At 35.4% G+C, this 18,641-nt stretch overlaps 1 protein-coding gene across 1 annotated transcript in view; it reads left to right on the forward strand.

Annotated features, from left to right (window-relative positions):
• Positions 1-18,641, forward strand: part of CCDC186 (coiled-coil domain containing 186) — a 46,376-nt gene that overhangs the window by 4,883 nt on the left and 22,852 nt on the right. Inside the window, exons 2-4 of the mRNA XM_036829114.1 lie at positions 4,040-4,735; positions 8,886-9,012; positions 15,680-15,808. Of these exons, the coding sequence (XP_036685009.1) occupies positions 4,101-4,735; positions 8,886-9,012; positions 15,680-15,808 (891 nt within the window). The 5' untranslated portion in view covers positions 4,040-4,100. The remainder of the gene's footprint in view (positions 1-4,039; positions 4,736-8,885; positions 9,013-15,679; positions 15,809-18,641) is intronic.

The following is an 18,641-nucleotide window of genomic DNA, read 5'->3' on the forward strand; positions in this document are numbered from 1 at the left end:
TTTACATATATACACATAAATCTTCTTTAACTTCTCTCCTTTTCCTTTTGCCTCCAATCAGTATTCATTTGAGCATCAGAAAACTATGTTTGCAAGTTAAGTGATTCTCAGATGCCAGTTCATCTGAAGAGTTTTTTCAAAGGTCATGGGTATATTACTGAGCAACAGTATAGAAAGTGCTTGTCTTTTGAGGTTGAACTAAGCCTTCTTTAATTTACAGGAGGATAATATGTAAAACAGTCTAAGCTGAGGTAATTATGAAAACCGTTTTTTTTTTTTTACCTAGATGAATATCCAGCAGAATGAGACCTTTTTGTTGTTCTGTACTGTCTTACACATGACAAGTCTTCTTACAACCTGGTTCCCACCCTCTAAATGCCCTTCAATCGCCCCCAGCTCATTGTGTAAACCCAATCCCACCCTCACTGAGAACCACTGAACAACCTTTGCAAGAATGACTGTAAAGGTAGTAGAGAATATCTTTGTTAGATTTATTTATCTATTTATTATTACTATTCTATTGCTTGAGATTTAAGAAGTTTGATTCAGTTCAGAGTGTGGTTCCTCTTCTTTGCAAGAGATCATTTAAAAGGCTGTTCAGAAATGTCACAAGAAAAAACAAAAACAAAACAAAACAAAAAAACAAAAAAAAGAAATGTCACAAGGAAGGCTGTCACTATGTACCTGATGAGTATAAATGAAGTATGTTTTCATTTACATGAGAGATTATTTTTGTTCTTCCCATGAGGGAAAATTTGAAGGAAGATGTGGCCTTAGAATATGTCCTTTAAATATAATTAGGCTCTGGATAGACTGAAGGGAAGAACGTTCTAGATTAGAGCAAAGCCATGGAAATGTTAATGTGCACATTGTTTGGAGGAATCTTGAATAGACTGGTCAGGGACTGGCAAAGTATAATACTATAGTGAAGTACTAGGATTTTAGGAATGTGTTGAGAGATAAGATTGGAAAAATACTACAACTGGTTTATTGAGGAATTGCAACTCTGAGGTATAAACATGAAATGCTCGCATCCCCTCCAGTTCCCTCTGAGGTGCAGTCCTTCAATAATGTCTTGGTTTGATGTCATAACTCTTCTGCTGCCACTTTTGATAACCGGAAAAAACTTATTCCAGAAATTAAGACAGGTTTCAATCGCTTACAAAACAAAAGCAACAAAAAATGTTAATCATAAACTCTATCATCTCCCTAAAGAAATGTTGAAGCTGTTAGTTCCCAGCTGCTTGGATTAAAGAAGAAGAGGTGTAATTTGGCTCTAAAATATGTTCCCTCTCCTTTCTCTAACTAGCCCTTTTGGAGTTGGGGGAAGAAAACCAGCCAGTGGAGGCAGAGTTCTCACTCTCTGAAACTTTAAAGAGGGAAGAGATGGCTCTGGCCTTACTCTTGTCCATCTGGTTGTATTTGATGGTGGTCTCTGGAGGTGGTATGTGTGGATTTTGGGGGGGCAGTGTTTGTAGCTCCCTGGACCCTTGTGCCATTGAGGACTCGCTTCATAGGGCAGCTCCTGTTCCCCTTTGGCAGAGCCAATGTAGTATACTCTTCAACCCCTTCTCTGGATTGGGTGACACAGGAGGGAGGAATGGAGTGAGACTGAGAAACCAACAATTCAGGTGTTCCAGGTAGGAAGTTATCAGGCCTGGGTTGGGTTGCAGGTTGGGGACAGTGACAGTAGAAAGGAGGGTATAATTGCAGGAGACATGAAATTAGTAAAAGAATATGAGGCTAAAGGAAAGGAAGGAGGCATGACTAAGAAAAATGATACCATTGACAGAAATTAAAAAAAGATTATCTGGGGGTACTCAATTTTAGGAGCTATTGTTATGATTTTGGAATTAGCCATTTTTGAGTTGAGCCATTGGAAATGCCTGTATTCATTCGAGATTTTATTTTATGTAGAGATAGAGTGAAGGCAAAGAGATAATTCATTATCTGTAACTCAAGAGCACAGGAATGAAAATAATTAAAGTGGGCATCAACTCTGAGTTTTTGGTTTAAGTTATCAAAGTGGATGAATTCTGGGAAGGAAAATAAAGTTGAGGACTGAACCCTGGGGAATATGAAAGCTGGATGAGAAGATAACGATTGTTTGCGTAATGCTTTTCTGTTGGCAAAGCATGGTACACAGGCAAGAGCCTTAAGAGTTCTCAAATGAGAGTTTTTTTTCACTTGCTATCTATGCTGGAGAGTCACAATGCCTTCATAGACTCATTCTCTTTTAAATAGATTCTTTATCTGCTTTCCATTACATTTGGTCAGCTCTGAATTTGACTTCAGTAGATATCACATAACATTGACTAGTTATGATGTTTCTAAATTAAGATTTCAAATTCAGCAGCAACACATTCACAGGTTGTATCTTAAAATTAGTTACTTTGAGGAAGGTAATGTAGGCGGCTAATGTCCCTGTTTGAGAATTATTTTACTTTGTTCTAGATTTGGAATACAGCATACTCACAAGGCTTTTTGTTACTGCATTTATTTGTATTGCCTAAACCAAACCTTTATTGCTAGTGTGGACTTTGTCTTAGTATGCAATATATGCAGCAAGATAATAATGATAATTTGTTTGATTGTTTGGAAATATGTTATACAGGTAGATAATTTATAGTATTAAGGCCAACGTCTGTATTAGTCGATGCCAGAGTATTTAACAAACAAGCTGGTCTTCTTTTCCTTTCTTAGAATTATTCTTCCCATTTTTTGCGTTCCTAGTCCTCAAATACTGCTTTTCTCATATTACTTCTTTGCTTTAATTCCACAAATATTTGAAAACCTAGTATGTGCTAGAAATTCTATAGTATAATCAAGTATACAAGTCTGTCATGATTTATCGTCCTTCTTAACAACCTTCACTCCTGCATATCATTCTGAGGATTCTACCTGACCATCTTCTCTTACCCTTTTTCACCATCCTCTGACCACCACCTCCACCACAGACCAACAACGTAAACATATCTTTCTTTTATTCAAATATTAATCTTTCTGTTTTCCATTTACACCTTACATCTGGAAGTGTTTCTTCCCTAGTTTCTTTCAAAACTATGATATGCCCACTTTTTTATCCAGCCTCACATGACTCCAGTACATGCTTGGTTGATATCTGACAAAAGTTGACAATTCTTCTTCATCAAGATTGCTGGAATGTTTTATATTTTTCTGTCTCAGGATAATTTTTAAAGTTGACTAATTTTCAGAAAATAGCTAGATTAGTAACCCTCATAAACGGCATAAAATATATTTTAACATTGTTGAATTAGTTTTGTAAATGTTTCTTTTATGACCTAAGCAATGCATATGAGGTCCATCTCAGTTGTACTGAACATTTTGTGTTCTTGATGAGAATGTTTGGAAATCGCCATGATACTTCCTGCATCCCTGGGTGAAAAATGAATTCCTGTCAGGGCTCCTTTACACCCTGACTTCTTTCAGCTCAGCTCTGGGTGTCTGGGATATAGGTAGCTGTGTTTTGTTATTGTTTAGTTTTCCTTTTGCAGTAAATATTCATCATTGTAATGTACATTGTTTTATTATCTTGATTTGTAATTTCTTGCCTAGTGTTTTCATTGCTATCTTATTTCCCCAATAGTTTCTTACAAATTCTTTAGATAGTCTTTTTCCCTTTGTGGAGCTGAAGGAATTCTAAACAATTCTTGGGCACTAATCTTCCTGTTATTAGTATCATTCCATACCCAACATCTTATGGGGGTGATTGGGGAATGCCAAACTGCAACTGAAGTGAAGTTGTAGGACTGGACTGAAGGAGAAAAGAGAATGAGCCTTTGTAGCACCTGACTGGTTGTGGCTCACGTGGGTCAGCTGTTACATTCTTCCCTCCCCCCCCCCCCCTCCCCCCCCCTCCCCCCCCACCCCCCGCCAAGGAAAGAATTTTTAAAGAATTATTAGTGGTAAAATGTGCGGCCTTAGTTTTTCCACATCATGGAATGTGTGCAAATATATATGGGGTCTTGGTTTAAAAAAAACTTTTTTTTTTAAAAAGTTTATGTTTTGACTTTCTCAGATGTAAAACAAAGATCAGGAACAGCTTTGAAGAGGTGCAAAGTGAATCGGTGCCAGTCAGCATGTCAGAAACAGAGCACATAGCCTCCGTTTCCTCTGATCAAAATATTGAGAAAACATCTGAAATAAAGGAAGACTCATGCAATTCGTTTTCTGGTGATGAAAACAGCAGCTTAGAAAATGAGTCCAAACTGTTGTCATTAAACTTTGATAAAACTTTATGTCAGCCTAATGAACACAATAATCAAATTGAAACACAGGAACATTATATTCCAAATCATGGTGGAGGTGAGGATTCCTGTGCTAAAACAGACATACGCCCAGAAGATTCTGAACAAATAGCTAATTTTCCTGGTGGAGATTTTACAAAGCAAGTTTTGAAAACAAATGAAGCAGAACAAACAGTAACACAAATATTGGCAGAATTAAGGTCATCTACATTTTCAGAAGCAGCTAATCAAAAGACTTATTCAGAAAGTCCTTATGATACAGACTGCACCAAGAAACTTATTTCAAAAATGAAGAATGTTTCAACATCAGAGGATTTGTTGGAAGAAATAGAATCTGAGCTCTTATCTACTGAGTTTGCAAAAGAACACCGACTACCAAATGGAATGAATAAGGGAGAAAATGCATTAGTTATGTTTGAAAAGTGTGTGCAAGATAAGCATTTGCAGCAGGAGCATACCATAAAGAAGTAAGTGTTTTATTCTTTCAGGTTATTTTTTTCACAGGGATTAAAGATTGAATTCTTTAAAGGAAGGTATCATTTTATCTACTTTTATTTCCACAATACAGCCATGTACGTGGTAGTTGAGCAGATGTCAAGTTTGCCTAGTTATTTGATATATAACTTTTTTTTAGAATGTGGTATTTTATTTTCATTATTTTAGAAATAATAGGTAAACAGTGTTTTTATGAGAGTTATACATAATTTACCTATGTCAAATACGTTAACATATATAGCAACATATATGTATCTATGTATAAAGGCACTGTTTTGAATATGATTCAAAATTTGTTTTACATATGTCTTAGTGTATAAGTTTAAAAGAATAAATGTTTTATTAAAGTATAAGTTTATTAAAGATCTAGAAAGATTTGTAAAGACAAATTATATTCTTTCAAATTTTTCAGTTTTGAAAGAATGTAAAGCATAATGTCAGAACTAAGATAAATTCAAAAGGAATGACAAGTTATAAAATTCAAAAAATTTTCTTAAAATTCCCACTGTAAATTCATTGGTTTAAAAAATTAAAATTAGGAGAACAGAAGAATTGGTTTAGTGTCATTCAGTAAATAAGAACATAGTTTTAGACTTCTCTTGGATTTGTGGAGTTAATTTCTATTTTAACAACAGTTTAATTTCATTTTATCTTTTCCTAATAATATTATATCACCTTTTGTTTTAAATTTATATATGTAAGTGATGCATATGTTTAGGTACTCCTATAACCTTTAATAAAGGAAAATAAAACTTTCTAGCCTTCACTAAAATACAGACGGATTCTTTTTAAAAAAATTTTTGGAATGGGGGTGTGTATAGAGAAAGGGGAGGAGGAAATCTACACTCTAGAGGAGGATGACAAAGGAAAATATACCATAATCCAAATATTGTTTGATATGCAATTGGCTTTTAATGATCTCCTTGCTTCTAGTATTTACTCTTCCAGATTATCAGTAGATCAGTCTTGCCCATGCCAGCTCACCCTTCATTGGTTTACCCAATGAATTTTAATCTCAGCATCCAGAGCCCTTCTTTTTTCTGTTTTTTTATTTTTCAATTGTGATAAAATACACATAACATAAAATTTACCATCTTAACCACTTTAAAATTTGTGCAGTTTGGTAGTGTTAAGTATATTCACATTATTGTACAACCTATCTCCATAGCTTTTTCATCTTACAAATCCGAAATTCTATACCTATTAAACAACAACTCCCTGTTTCCCCCTGCCCCAGCCCCTGGTAACCACCATTCTACTTTGTTTCTAAGAGTTTAACTGCTTTTGATACTATTTGCCATTTTGTGACTGGCTTATTTCACTTAGCAGATGTCCTCAAGGTTCATCCATATGGTAGCCTGTGTCAGAGCTTCCTTCCTTTTTAGGGTTGAATAATATTCCATTGTATGTATACATACCACATTTTGTTTATCTGTTCATCCATCAGTGGACATTTGGGTTGCTTCTAACTTTTGGCTGGTATGAATAATGCTGCTGTTAACATGAGTGTACAAATATCTCTTGTGAATCCAATGCCTTTCTTAATACTATCCAAAAACCAATGTCAGCTACTCCTGCTCATAACTTTACTGGAATGCTGCTGTTATTGAAAAAACTGTGATTTTATACTTGAACCATCAGTGTTTCTGCCATTCTTGCTTTTTGGGTAACTTCCTCATTTTCCTGCTATCTGTACTTATCTCTTAGACCTTCCCTTTGAGATCATCCTTGATGCCTCTTTCTACTTTCCTTAGATTTGGAGTCTTAACCACTTTCAAGCTTCTCTTGTAAATTATAAGATGTTACAGATTTAATAATAATAGCAGGAACACTTAAATGCTGTTAATTATGTGCCTGGCACTTTACATGTATTAACTCATGGAATCCTCACAACAACCCTATGTGGTATGAACTATTATTATTCCCATTTTACAGATGAGGTACTTGAAGCACAGAGAGGTTAAGTAACTTGCTTCAGGTCACATGCTACTAAATGGCAAAGTTAAAATCTGAACCCAATTAGTCTGGCTTCAGTGGATTTTTTAATGTGGTTATCTGAAATGAACAAGATACATGTTATTAAATTTATCTAAAAACATTAGGAATACAGTAGAAAATTAATTCCTCTTTTTTTGCTCCATCATGTCAGAACAGTGGCCACATGGTAGACTGGGATAAGCACAGTTCTGGTCAGAAGCCCAGAGTTGGAAGATTCCCACTGCCACTTGCAAGCTCTGTTTCCTTAGTTAAATCAACCTCTCCAAGACAGAGTTTTTCATCTTTATGAGGGGGACAGTACTTACCTGATGGGATTGTTTTGAGGACATTAAAGCATTATAAAAATGTCAGATATTATTTTAAATCTAAGTTAATTTTTTGTTATACATGTAATATTTTAAATTTCAAATAAAATGCTTTGTGATTAAGGTTAGCTCTAAAACAACTCATTTTTTTTCTTTTGCCTTCATTTAATTTTCTGTAAAGAAAACTACCTTTCAGTTCCTTTGGCTTAAATTTTCATGAATGCATCTATTTCCAAATGGCTTTGTTTATACATCCATTCCTCTGTTTTCTAACACCAATATTATTGTCCAAGGTCCCAACGAGAATTCTTAATTAAGAACAGTTATTTGTGTATAGGATGTGCATTTGGCATGTAAGAATAACAATTTCAGGGCTTGCTGTTCTTCACTTCTCCCTCCCTAAATTGTTTACTTTTGAGGTATAGTCAGGATTCTTGTGTTTCAAGTTGTTTTTTGCAACAAATTGAGTGTACACCTTAATCATGTACATAATCAAAGTTAAACCCCTATGCCATAAAAGGCTTGAAGAAACTTGCATGCTACACATTTTTCTCTTTTCCCAAGCATTTTCATGACTTTCCTCCTCACTGCATTCCTGTCCTCAGAGAGGTCTATCCTGATTACCTTATGTACAATCACAGCTCAAGTCACTCTCCCTGTCCTCTTGCCCTCCTTTAGTTTTCTTAATAGACCTTAATCACAACTTGGTATTTCATTATATATCTATTTATTGTTTAATTTCTCTGTTAGAATGTAAGCATCATGAGGGCAGGGACAGTTTGCTGACGTACCCCCAATATATAGACTAATATAGGTACATAGTAGGTACCCAGTGAGCATTTGTTGAGTAAATGAGGCATCTTCAAAGGAGAAGATGGCAAGGAATTAGACCTGGGTCCAAATCTCAGTTCAACCACTTACTAGCTATATAACCTGGAATAAGTTCTAGGCTTCAGTTTTGATTTGTTTTCAAATTCATAAAGCATAATAATAATAATTTTGTAGACTTATTAATTTATAGACCTGAGTGTTAAGTAATGCATTTAAAGCTAAACTTAGTAAATAGTAATTGTGCAATAAATGTCAAATAATAGCTGTTGCTAGTAATCCTAAAATATTAGCTGTTAACCCTCTTAGGTATCTTACTTTATAGTTCTGAGTACTTTTACAGGTAATTTTTAAGGTTTTATTTATATTTTTCTAGGGAACTCAAAATGAAATTTCTGCTTAAACTTTATTATTTTACATTGACTACTTTTGTAACTATAAGAATATCATTAAAATAGTCTAAAAATCTAAAGCAAGATTTCTTAACCACAGCACTATTGACACATGGGGGCAGATCATTTTTTGTTGGCGCCGGGGCTGTCCTGTGCATTGTGGGATGTTTAGCAGCGTCCCTGCCTCTATGCACAAGAAGCCAGTAGCAGCCCTCACCGCTGGAGCGGCTACCAAACAATTTCTCCAGACAGATGCCTGGAGGGGAAAAGTTGCCCCTGGTTGCCACTGACTGACCTGAAGGGATTCCAGTGCTGAAGGGATGAACTAGGTAATTCATATGCCTGTAGACATAAAAGAGTGTGGTTTTCTTTATCTGATTATATTTCTCTTAATTTGAAATATACAAATTTCTAGGAAAAAGTTAATAGCCTGACTGGCCAGAGAATGTTTTGTAAAGTATTATATATCATTACAAAAGGATTACTTGGGAATTTTCATTTCTTACTCGTAGGTATCTACACCCCAGTCTGCAAACAGATTATATTACACATTGTCATTTTTAATTATGTTTTACTGATACTGCCCTTTTTATATTTAGGTTAATTAAAGAAAATAAGAAGCATCAGGAACTTATCTTAGACATTTGTTCAGAAAAAGACAATTTAAGAGAAGAACTAAAAAAAAGAACAGAAACAGAGAAGCAGCATATGAACACAATTAAACAGGTAAAAAGACAAAAATCTTTAAAGTCTGTTCTTCAATATATAAAATAAATACGTTCCTGAATATTTGTGTGTAAATTGAAGTTCTGTAAGTTAAATCATACTTTAAATGCAGAAGATTGCTTGGTATGTGAAGCATTCTCTTTTATGAACTGGGAATCATAGTCTGATCTTTTTGTTTTATATAAATTAATATTTCTATGTGATATGTGTGACTGTATTCTATACATAATAGAAATCTGAGCGGGAAAGACTGTTTGTTTGGCAGTCAAATAGATTGTTTCAGAAGAAGCAGTATATACCTAAAAGTTTATATCTGGCATTAGAATGTTTTCAAGCTTATAGTTTAATATGTTTCCATTCTCAGTATTTTGTGAACTATACTGAAGACTGGCTCTCTTCAGATTTTATCTGGTGAGCTAGCTTCCCCAGCCTTTCCTTTTCTTTCTTTGTTTCTTTTTTCTTTTTCTTTTTTTTTAATGTACTGTGATGCTTGGATTGACGAAGTTCATCTTTGTTTTCTTTGTTTCTTTCTTTTTTTTTTTTTTTTAAATGTACTGTGATGCTTGGATTGACAAAGTTCATATTCAAGACTGGTAGTAAAGTTCAGCTGCTCTTTATCTTTCTGAGCTGCTCTTTCTTCTGTGGGAAGGATTAGAAACATTGTAGCCTTAAAAGTCTTTCTTTTTGCCTCATCTTTCACAGAAAGCTATATAATGAAAATAAAAGTAAACAGCTGGTAGTAATATAATAAAAAACCAAGTTTCACTTATCTATGCCTTGGTATACTTAATGAACCTTTACATAGTTGGAAGGTGACCATATTTGTAAAATTTTACATATTTAATCCTGATTTTTGTGTGGAAAGGGCTACTGCATGCAGACCAAACTTAGAATTTTAAAGTGTGAGGGTGCCTTAATAGTAGGCTGAATCTGTATTTTGCAAGGCAGGTCACTGCTGATGACCAGAAACTTCAGACTAAATAGATGGAGGTGAACCAGAGCTGTTCTTTTCACGAGCTTGTTAGTGGTTGTGCCTTTTTACAAGAGAAAATTCGATTCACCATTCTTTTGCTAGCCAGTATAGCAGAGTTTTCTTTCCTAATCTTATCTCTGAATCTGCACCAGTTAATATGGCAGCCACTAGCCATAGTGCTATTGAGCACTAAAAGGTGGCTAGTCCAAATTAAGAGGCGATGTAAGTGTGAAATACACACTTAATTTCGAAGACTTAGTACAAAAAAAGATAAAATGGCTCAGTTTTTCATGTTGATTACATGTTGAAATGATATTTATAGGGTTTAATAAAACATTTATTTCACCTGTTTCTTTTGGCTTTTTAAAATGTGGCTACTAAAAAATTGTGGCTTATATTTCTATTAGACAGTGTTGCTCTAAATAATTTTGTCATAAGGAAAATTAGTACACATGTACTATATGTAAACTAATATTTAGGATTTTTTATAACAGCTTTATTGAGATATAATTCACATACCATATAATTCACTCATTTCAGTATACAGTTCAGTGGTTTTTAGTTGTGCAGGGTTTGTCACAGTTTTAGAATATTTTATCATACAAAAAACTCTGAACCCATTAGTAGTCACTCCTCATTTCCCTCCAACCCCTTGCAGCTATCTCCCCCCAGCTCTAGGGAACAACTAATCTACTTTCTGTCTCTCTATATATTTGCCAATTCTGAACATTTCATATAAATGGAATCCTATAATATGTGTCCTTTTCCTTCATATAAATGGAATCATATAATATCTGGCTTCTTTCACTTAGTGTAATGTTTTCAAGGTTTCAATCAAATTGTAGCTTGTATCAGTACTTAAATTAATGGCCAAGTGATATTCTGTTGTGTAGGTATACAACATTTTATTTATCCTTTCATCATCTGATGGATATTTGGGTTGTTTGCACTTTCTGGCTATTATTAATAATGCTGCGATGTAGAAGTTTTTGTGTGGACATATGCTTTCTTTTCTTTTGGGTGTCTACCTAGGAGTGGAATTGTTGGGTCAAATGATAACTCTATGTTTAACTTACTGAGGAGCTGGCAGACTGTTTTCCAAAGTGGCTGCACCATTTTATATTCCTACCAGCAGTGTATGAGGGTTTCAATTTCTTCACATCCTTGCCAATGCTTGTTATTATTGGACTTCTTTATTATAGCCATCCTAATGGTTGTGAAATGGTATCTCGTGATTTTGATATGCATTTCCTTAATCACCAGTGAAATTACACATCTTTTCCTGTGCTTCTTGGCCATTCGTGTATCTTAAATAGATACTTCTAGGGAAGTATTTTCTCTACCCATTTTTAAACTTTTTTATTGTTGAGTAGTGATAGTTCTTTTTATATTCTGGATTATAAACCTTTATCAGATATATGATTTGCAAATATTTCCTCCCATTCTGTGGATTTGTCTTCACTTTCTTGATAGTGTACTTAGAAGGACAAAAGTTTTAAATTTTGATGATGTCCAATTTTATCTATTTTTTCTTTTATTGCTTGTGCAGTTGGTGTCATATGTAAGACTTCATTGCCAAATCCACAATCATGAAGATTTACTGCTCTATTTTCCTCTAAAAGTTTTATAATTAGGCTTTTATATTTAGATCTTGATTCTTTTTGAATTAATTTTTTTTTTTAATTTTTTTTTTTAACTTTGGGTTTATTTATTTATTTATTTTTATGGCTGTGTTGGGTCTTTGTTTCTGTGTGAGGGCTTTCTCTAGTTGTGGCAAGTGGGGGCCATTCTTCATCGCGGTGCGCGGGCCTCTCACTATCGCGGCCTCTCTTGTTGCGGAGCACAGGCTCCAGACGCGCAGGCTCAGTAGTTGTGGCTCGCGGGCCCAGTTGCTCCGCGGCATGTGGGATCCTCCCAGACCAGGGCTCGAACCCGTATTCTCTGCATTGGCAGGCAGATTCTCAACCACTGCGCCACCAGGGAAGCCCTTGAATTAATTTTTTTTATGTTGTATGATATACAACTTCATTCTTTTGTATATGGCTATCCATTTGTCCCAGAACCATTTATTAAAAAGACTATTCTTCCTCTGTTGAATGGTCTTAGCATCCCTGTTGAAAACCAATTGATACATCAACTTATTTTTAGACTCTCAGTTCTGTTTCATTGATCTATTTGTCTTTCATTACGCTAATACCACACTATCTTGATTTCTGTTGTTTTGCAGTAAGTTTTGACATTGGGAAGTGTGAGTTCTCAAATTTTGTTCTTCTTTTCCAAGGTAGTCTATTCTCAGTTTCTTGTATTTCCATATGAATCTTACTATCAACTTGTCATTCTACAGTGAAGCCAACTGGGTTTGTTAGGGATTGCATTGAATCTGTAGACTTCATTCAGAGAATATTGCCATCTTAACAGTAGTATGTTTTTCAATTCACAAACAAGGGATATCCTTCCATTTATTTAGATCTTTAATTTCTTTCTAAAGTGTTCTGTAGTTTTTGGAGTAAGTTTTGCAGCCTTCATTAAAATTATTCCTAGGTAGTTTATTCTTTTTGATGCTATTGTAAATGGAGTTGTTTCCTTAATTCATTTTCAGATTGTTAATTACAAGTGTATAGAAACCTTTTTTTTTTTTTGCTGCATTGACTCTTCGTTGCTGCACATGGGCTTTCTCTAGTTGTGGCAAGCAGGGGCTACTCTTTGTTGTGGTGCGCGGGCTTCTCATTGCGGTGGCTTCTCTTGTTGTGGAGCATGGGCTCTAGGTGCGCAGGCTTCAGTAGTTGTGGGTCGTGGGCTCTAGAGCACAGGCTCAGAAGTTGTGGCGCATGGGCTTAGTTGTTCCGCGGCATGTGGGATCTTCCCGGACCAGAGCTTGAACCCATGTCCCCTGCATTGACAGGTGGATTCTTAACCACTGCACCACCATGGAAGTCACAATAATTTTGTTATATTCTGTAACTTGGCTGCACTTGTTTATTACTTCTAAAATTTTTTGGCGAATTTCTTAGGATTTTCCATATATAAAATCATGTCATCTTGCATGTAGAGAGTTTTACTTCTTCCTTTCTCATCTGAGTGCTTTTTATTTCATCTCCTGCCTGATTGCCCTGGCTGGACCCTCCAATACAATGTTGAGTAGAAGTGGCAAGAGTGGATATCCTTCTCTTATTTCTGAAGCATTGTCTTTCACCACTAAGTACGGTGTTAGCTGTCGGCTTTTCATACATGCTATCAGGTTGAAGAAGTTCCTTTTTATTTCTAGTTTGTTGAGTATTTTTATCATGAAAGAGTGTTGAATTTTATCAAATGCTTTTTCTACATCTGTTGAGATGATTATGTGTTTTTTGTTCTGTTGATATGGTGTATTACATTAATTGATTTTTGGATATTAAACCAACCTAGCTTTACTGTGATAAATCCCTTTTGGTCATGGAGTATAATGCTTCTTATATATTGCAGAATTGTTTTGCTAGTATTTTGTTGAGAATTTTTCTGCCTATATTCATAAGAGCTATTGCTCTTGTAGCTTTCTTTTCTTGTGATGTCTTTGTTTGGTTTTGGTGCAGCGTAGTACTCACCTCATAGATTGAGCTGGGAAGTGTTCCTTCTTTTTGGGGGGGACAATTTGTGAAGAATTAGTATTAATTATTTAAATGTTTGGTAGAATATACCTATGTAGTCACCTGGACCTGAATTTTTCTTTGTGGGTAGTTTTAAATTTTTTTTTGTTACTAATTTAATCTCTTATTACAGGCATGCCTTTTTTTAAATTGCACTTCATAAGATATTGTGGTTTTTACAAATTGAAGATTTGTGGCAACCTGTGTTGTCAGATGGTGATTAGCATTTTTTAGCAATAAAGTATTTTTTAATTAAGGTATGTACAGTTTTTTTTAGACATAATGCTATTGCACACTTAATAGACTACAATATAGTGTATACATAACTTTAATATGCACTGGGAAACCAAAAAGTTTGTGTGACTTGCTTTATTGCGATACTTGCTTTATTACAGTGGTCTGGACTGAACCTGCAATATCTCTTGAGATATGCCTGTAGGTCTATACAGATTTTCTATTTCTTCTTGAGCCAGTTTTGGTAGTTTGTGTCTTTCTAGGAATTGTGCATTTAATCTAAGTTAAATTGTTCATAATATTTATTCATAATTCTTTTTATTTCTGTAAGGTCAGTATGTCCCTCTTTCATTTTGATTCTTGGGATCAGTCTAGCTAAAGGTTTGTCAGTTTTGTTGATCGTTTCAAAGAAGCATTTTTTGTTTTGTTGATTTTTCTCCATTTTCCTATTCTCTATTTCATTACTTTCCTCTCTAATGTTCATTGTTTCCTTTTTCTTACCAGCTTTAGATTTAGTTTGCTCTTTTTTTTTTCCCCAGTGTCTTAAGATGAAAGTTTAGTTTTGATTTGAGACCTTTCTTGTTTTTCAATATTGATGTTTATAACTACAAATTTCCCTCTAAACACTGCTTTAGATGCATCCCATAAATATGTTGTATCTTTATTTTTGTCACCTTATTTTCTAATTTCTCTTTGATTTCTCCCTTGGTTATTTAGATGTTTAATTTTTACGTATTTATGAATTGTCAAGTTTCTCTCTGTGTTACTGAGTTCTAATTTCATTCCATTATGGTTGTCGAAGGAAGATACTTTGTACGATTTCAGTGTTTTAAATTTATTGAGATTTGTTTTAAGACCTAGCATAGGTTCTGTCCTGAAGAATATTTCATGTGCACTTGAGGAGAAGGTGTATTCTGCTGTTGCTGAATGGAATGTTGTATAGATGTGTTAGATTTAGTTGTTACATAGCTGTGTTCAAGTCTCCTATTTCCTTGTTAATCTTCTTTCTAGTGCTTTTCATTACTAAAAGTGAGGTATTGAAGTCTCCAACTATTATTATTGAATTGTCCACTTCCTTCTTCATTTCTGTCAGTTATTGATTCATGTATTTTGGTGCTATATTATTAGGTGCATGTATATTTATAATTGTCATACCTTTCTGCTGGATTGACCCTTTTATCATTATGAGATGAATCTAAAGTACCTTTTTTTTTTTTTTTTTTGGCTGTGCCGCGTGGCTTGTGGGATCTTAGTTCTCCAACCAGGGATTGAACCTTCGCCCTCGGCAGTGAAAGCACAGAGTCCTAACCACTGGACTGCCAGGGAATTCCCTAAAGTACCTTTGTAAACAACATTTTGTTTTTTATTCCAGTCTGGATCTTGTTTTCTATTCCAGTCTGAAGATCTCTGCCTTTTGATATGATTATTTACTCTCATTTAACGTGACTGTTGACAGTTGGATTTTTGTCTACCATTTTAAAATTTTCTATATGTCTTTCTGTATGTTTCTGTTTTGTTTCCCTGTGCCTCATTTACTGCTTTATTTTGCATTAAGTAAATATGTAACATTAAAATTTTTTTCATGATATTTTCTGAGTTATTTCATTGATAATTACTCTAGAGCTTATCATCCATCTTATCAGAATCTGCTTCAGATTTATCCTGACTTAATTCTATTGATATATCAGAACATTGCTAACATTTACTTTTGATTTCTATGGCTGAAGTATATTCATTGCCATCTTTATGCTTGTTTACATTGTTTATATTTATTTGAAATATTGGTGGTCTGTTTGTTATAACTATAAAAATAATCTGGAAATAATTTTCTTTACAGTTAGAATCAAGAATAGAGGAACTTAATAAAGAAGTTCAAGCTTCCAAAGATAAAGTACTAGCTCAAGACACTGCAACTAAAAATGCAATTCAGCAGTTACACAAAGAGATGGCCCATCGGATGGAACAGGTATTTTTCAAGTCATTATTACTATTAACTTTCTGATGATTTTTTGTTTATTAAGTAACCCTTTTAGACAGTTTTGGACATTAGTGTGTATTAGGATTAGGATTTTAAAAATGCTAAAGCAATACATAAATGCATGCTAACTACAAAAAACTTCAACCTTTATTCCTGTGATTCTTTACAATATGCTGACCCTGAGTATTAGAAATGTTATATATTTAAAACTTACACTATCAGTTCTCAAACCTTTTATACTAATTAAAGAAAAATGTAGAAGATAAGACATTAAGAAGTTGTTGGTTATAGTGGACCCAAACATAGCTTCATTAGAATAACCTAGTGAGCTTTAAAAATATATATATTCTTGGGGACTTGCCTGGTGGCGCAATGGTTAAGAATCCGCCTGCCAACGCAGGGGACACGGGTTCAATCCCTGGGCCGGGAAGATCCCACATGCTGCAGAGCAAATAAGCCCATGCGCCACAACTACAGAGCCTGCGCTCTAGAGCCTCCGAGCCACAACTACTGAAGCCTGTGCACCTAGAGCCCGTGCTCTGCAACAAGAGAAGCCACCGCAATGAGAAACCCAGGTACCACAACAAAGAGTAGCCCCCTCTCTCCGCAACTAGAGAAAAGCTCGCACACAGCAACGAAGACCCAACGCAGCCAAAAATAAATAAATTCATAAGAGAAAAAATGTGTGTGTGTGTGTGTGTGTGTGTGTATTCTTGGGGACTTCCCTGGTGGCGCAGTGGTTAAGAATCCACCTGCCAATGCAGGGGACATGGCTTCGAGCCCTGGTCCGAGAAGATCCCACATGCCACGGAGCAACTAAGCCCATGCTCCACAACTACTGAGCCTGTGCTCTAGAGCCCATGAGCCACAACTCTTAGCCCGTGTGCCACAACTATTGAAGCCTGCACACCTAGAGCCTGTGCTCCGCAACAAGAGAAGCCACTGCAGTGAGAAGCCCGCGCACCACAATGAAGAGTAGCCCCTGCTCGCCGCGTCTAAAGTCCGCACGCAACAACAAAGACCAAACGCAGCCATAAATAAATAAATAAATAAATAAATAAATTTAAATACTTATATATATTCTTTGGAATTATATTTTAAAATAAAAACAAAATGATAGTAAAATGTGCACAATAACAATTCAAACAGTAAAACATGTCTTCTTCCAAACTTTTTCTCCCACTCCACGCCCTTCCCAGAGGCAACCATTGATGCCAGTTTCCTGTATATCCTTCTCAGAATACTTGTTGCATGGACAAGCATGTATATATTTCCTTTCTTCCTCCCATCCTCCCCCCTGTTTTTAAACAAATGGCAACATACTACGCTCACTACTCTGTATCTGTTTCCTCTCTAATGATGAGTGTAGGTGAGGTTAATAATAGTAGCTGAAAATGGTTTACAAATATTCACTTATTTAATATTCAGGATAACCCTAAGAGGTGGGTATTATTATTGTAGATTTTGGAGATTGTTCCATTCAGTTGTTTCTAGATTGGCTTCATTCCTTTTCTCCCCTAACTTTTCCTCTCAACTTTTTGATTTGAGAATTTTTAAGCCTGTAGAAAAGGTAAAAGAATAGTAAAATGAACACTTGTTTACCCTTCACCTAGAGTCACCAAACCTGGTGAGTTTTATTTAGAAATAGCTTCCTAGCATGAGTGTGCACGTGTTCCCGCACACACATGTGTACACTCCCCAGTTTAATTTTCCAGTTTGAGGTTTCTCCATTTCTCAGAACAGTTATGTAGAATGTATCTGAACCTCAAATTTACAGGAGGGTAGAGTTAGTTATAAATTCTTAGGGACTTTATAGCATGTCTCCCTCAGCCCCACATGACCTTGTATTGGTAAGTATTCAGCCCTAACGAAGCATTCTGGATTCCTGCTGCTTCTTAGATTTTTTGGCCCTGAAATTTCCCATACTTTCTTGTGAGCTCAACTGTGCATTAAAAAAACATTTGTTGTATTTCATCTAAAATTTTTGGTGTTTTGAATGGGGAGGGTTCATCTGCCATACTTGGAGAAGCAGAACTACTTCTACAGTTTATCTTAATTTTAGCTGACTATTGAATCCTATCAATTATGTTACTCATATCTTCATCCAAGTCAATGATAAACATCTTAAACTAGTCAAATCCGAAGACACTTACTGACTCCTCTTCCTCTATCTGTGCCATAATGGACTTTCAATAGAAGCTTAAAGAGTAGTCACTTAATTATCTCATTTAATACTCCCAACAATCTATGAAGTAGGTGCTGCCATTATCTGGGGTGGGATATAGAAAATGTGAACTTTTAGCACCCCAGGTTATTCTTTTTTTTTTTAAAATAAATCCATTTGTTTTATTGTTTTATTTATTTAAATTTTAATTTATTTATTTTTGGCTGTGTCGTGTCTTAGTTGCAACACGTGGGCTCTTCATTGCGGTGCGCGGGCTCCTCTCTAGTTGTGGCGCGAGGGCTCCAGAGCGCGTGGGCTGTGAAGTTTGCGGCACGCGGGCTCAGTAGTTGTGGCGCACGGGCTTAGTTGCCCTGCAGCATGTGGGATCTTAGTTCCCGGACCAGAGATCGAACCTGTGTCACCTGCAGTGGAAGGCAGATTCTTTTCCACTGGATCACCAGGGAAGTCCCACCCCAGGTTATTCTTTTGCAGCTGTTTCAGGGATGACTCTGAGTAACAGGACATTCTGGTGCACATTCCCTGCTGTAGTTAAGAACCTTATAATATGTTATCTCATGTATTATAATTATCTTTTTTCTGCTTCTTATCTCTTAACTTCAGTGAAGTTTCCATGTTGCTACCAGGTATCTTTTTAAA

This window comes from Balaenoptera musculus, chromosome 16 (assembly GCF_009873245.2).
Source record: "Balaenoptera musculus isolate JJ_BM4_2016_0621 chromosome 16, mBalMus1.pri.v3, whole genome shotgun sequence".
NCBI classification, from domain to species: Eukaryota; Metazoa; Chordata; class Mammalia; order Artiodactyla; family Balaenopteridae; genus Balaenoptera; species Balaenoptera musculus.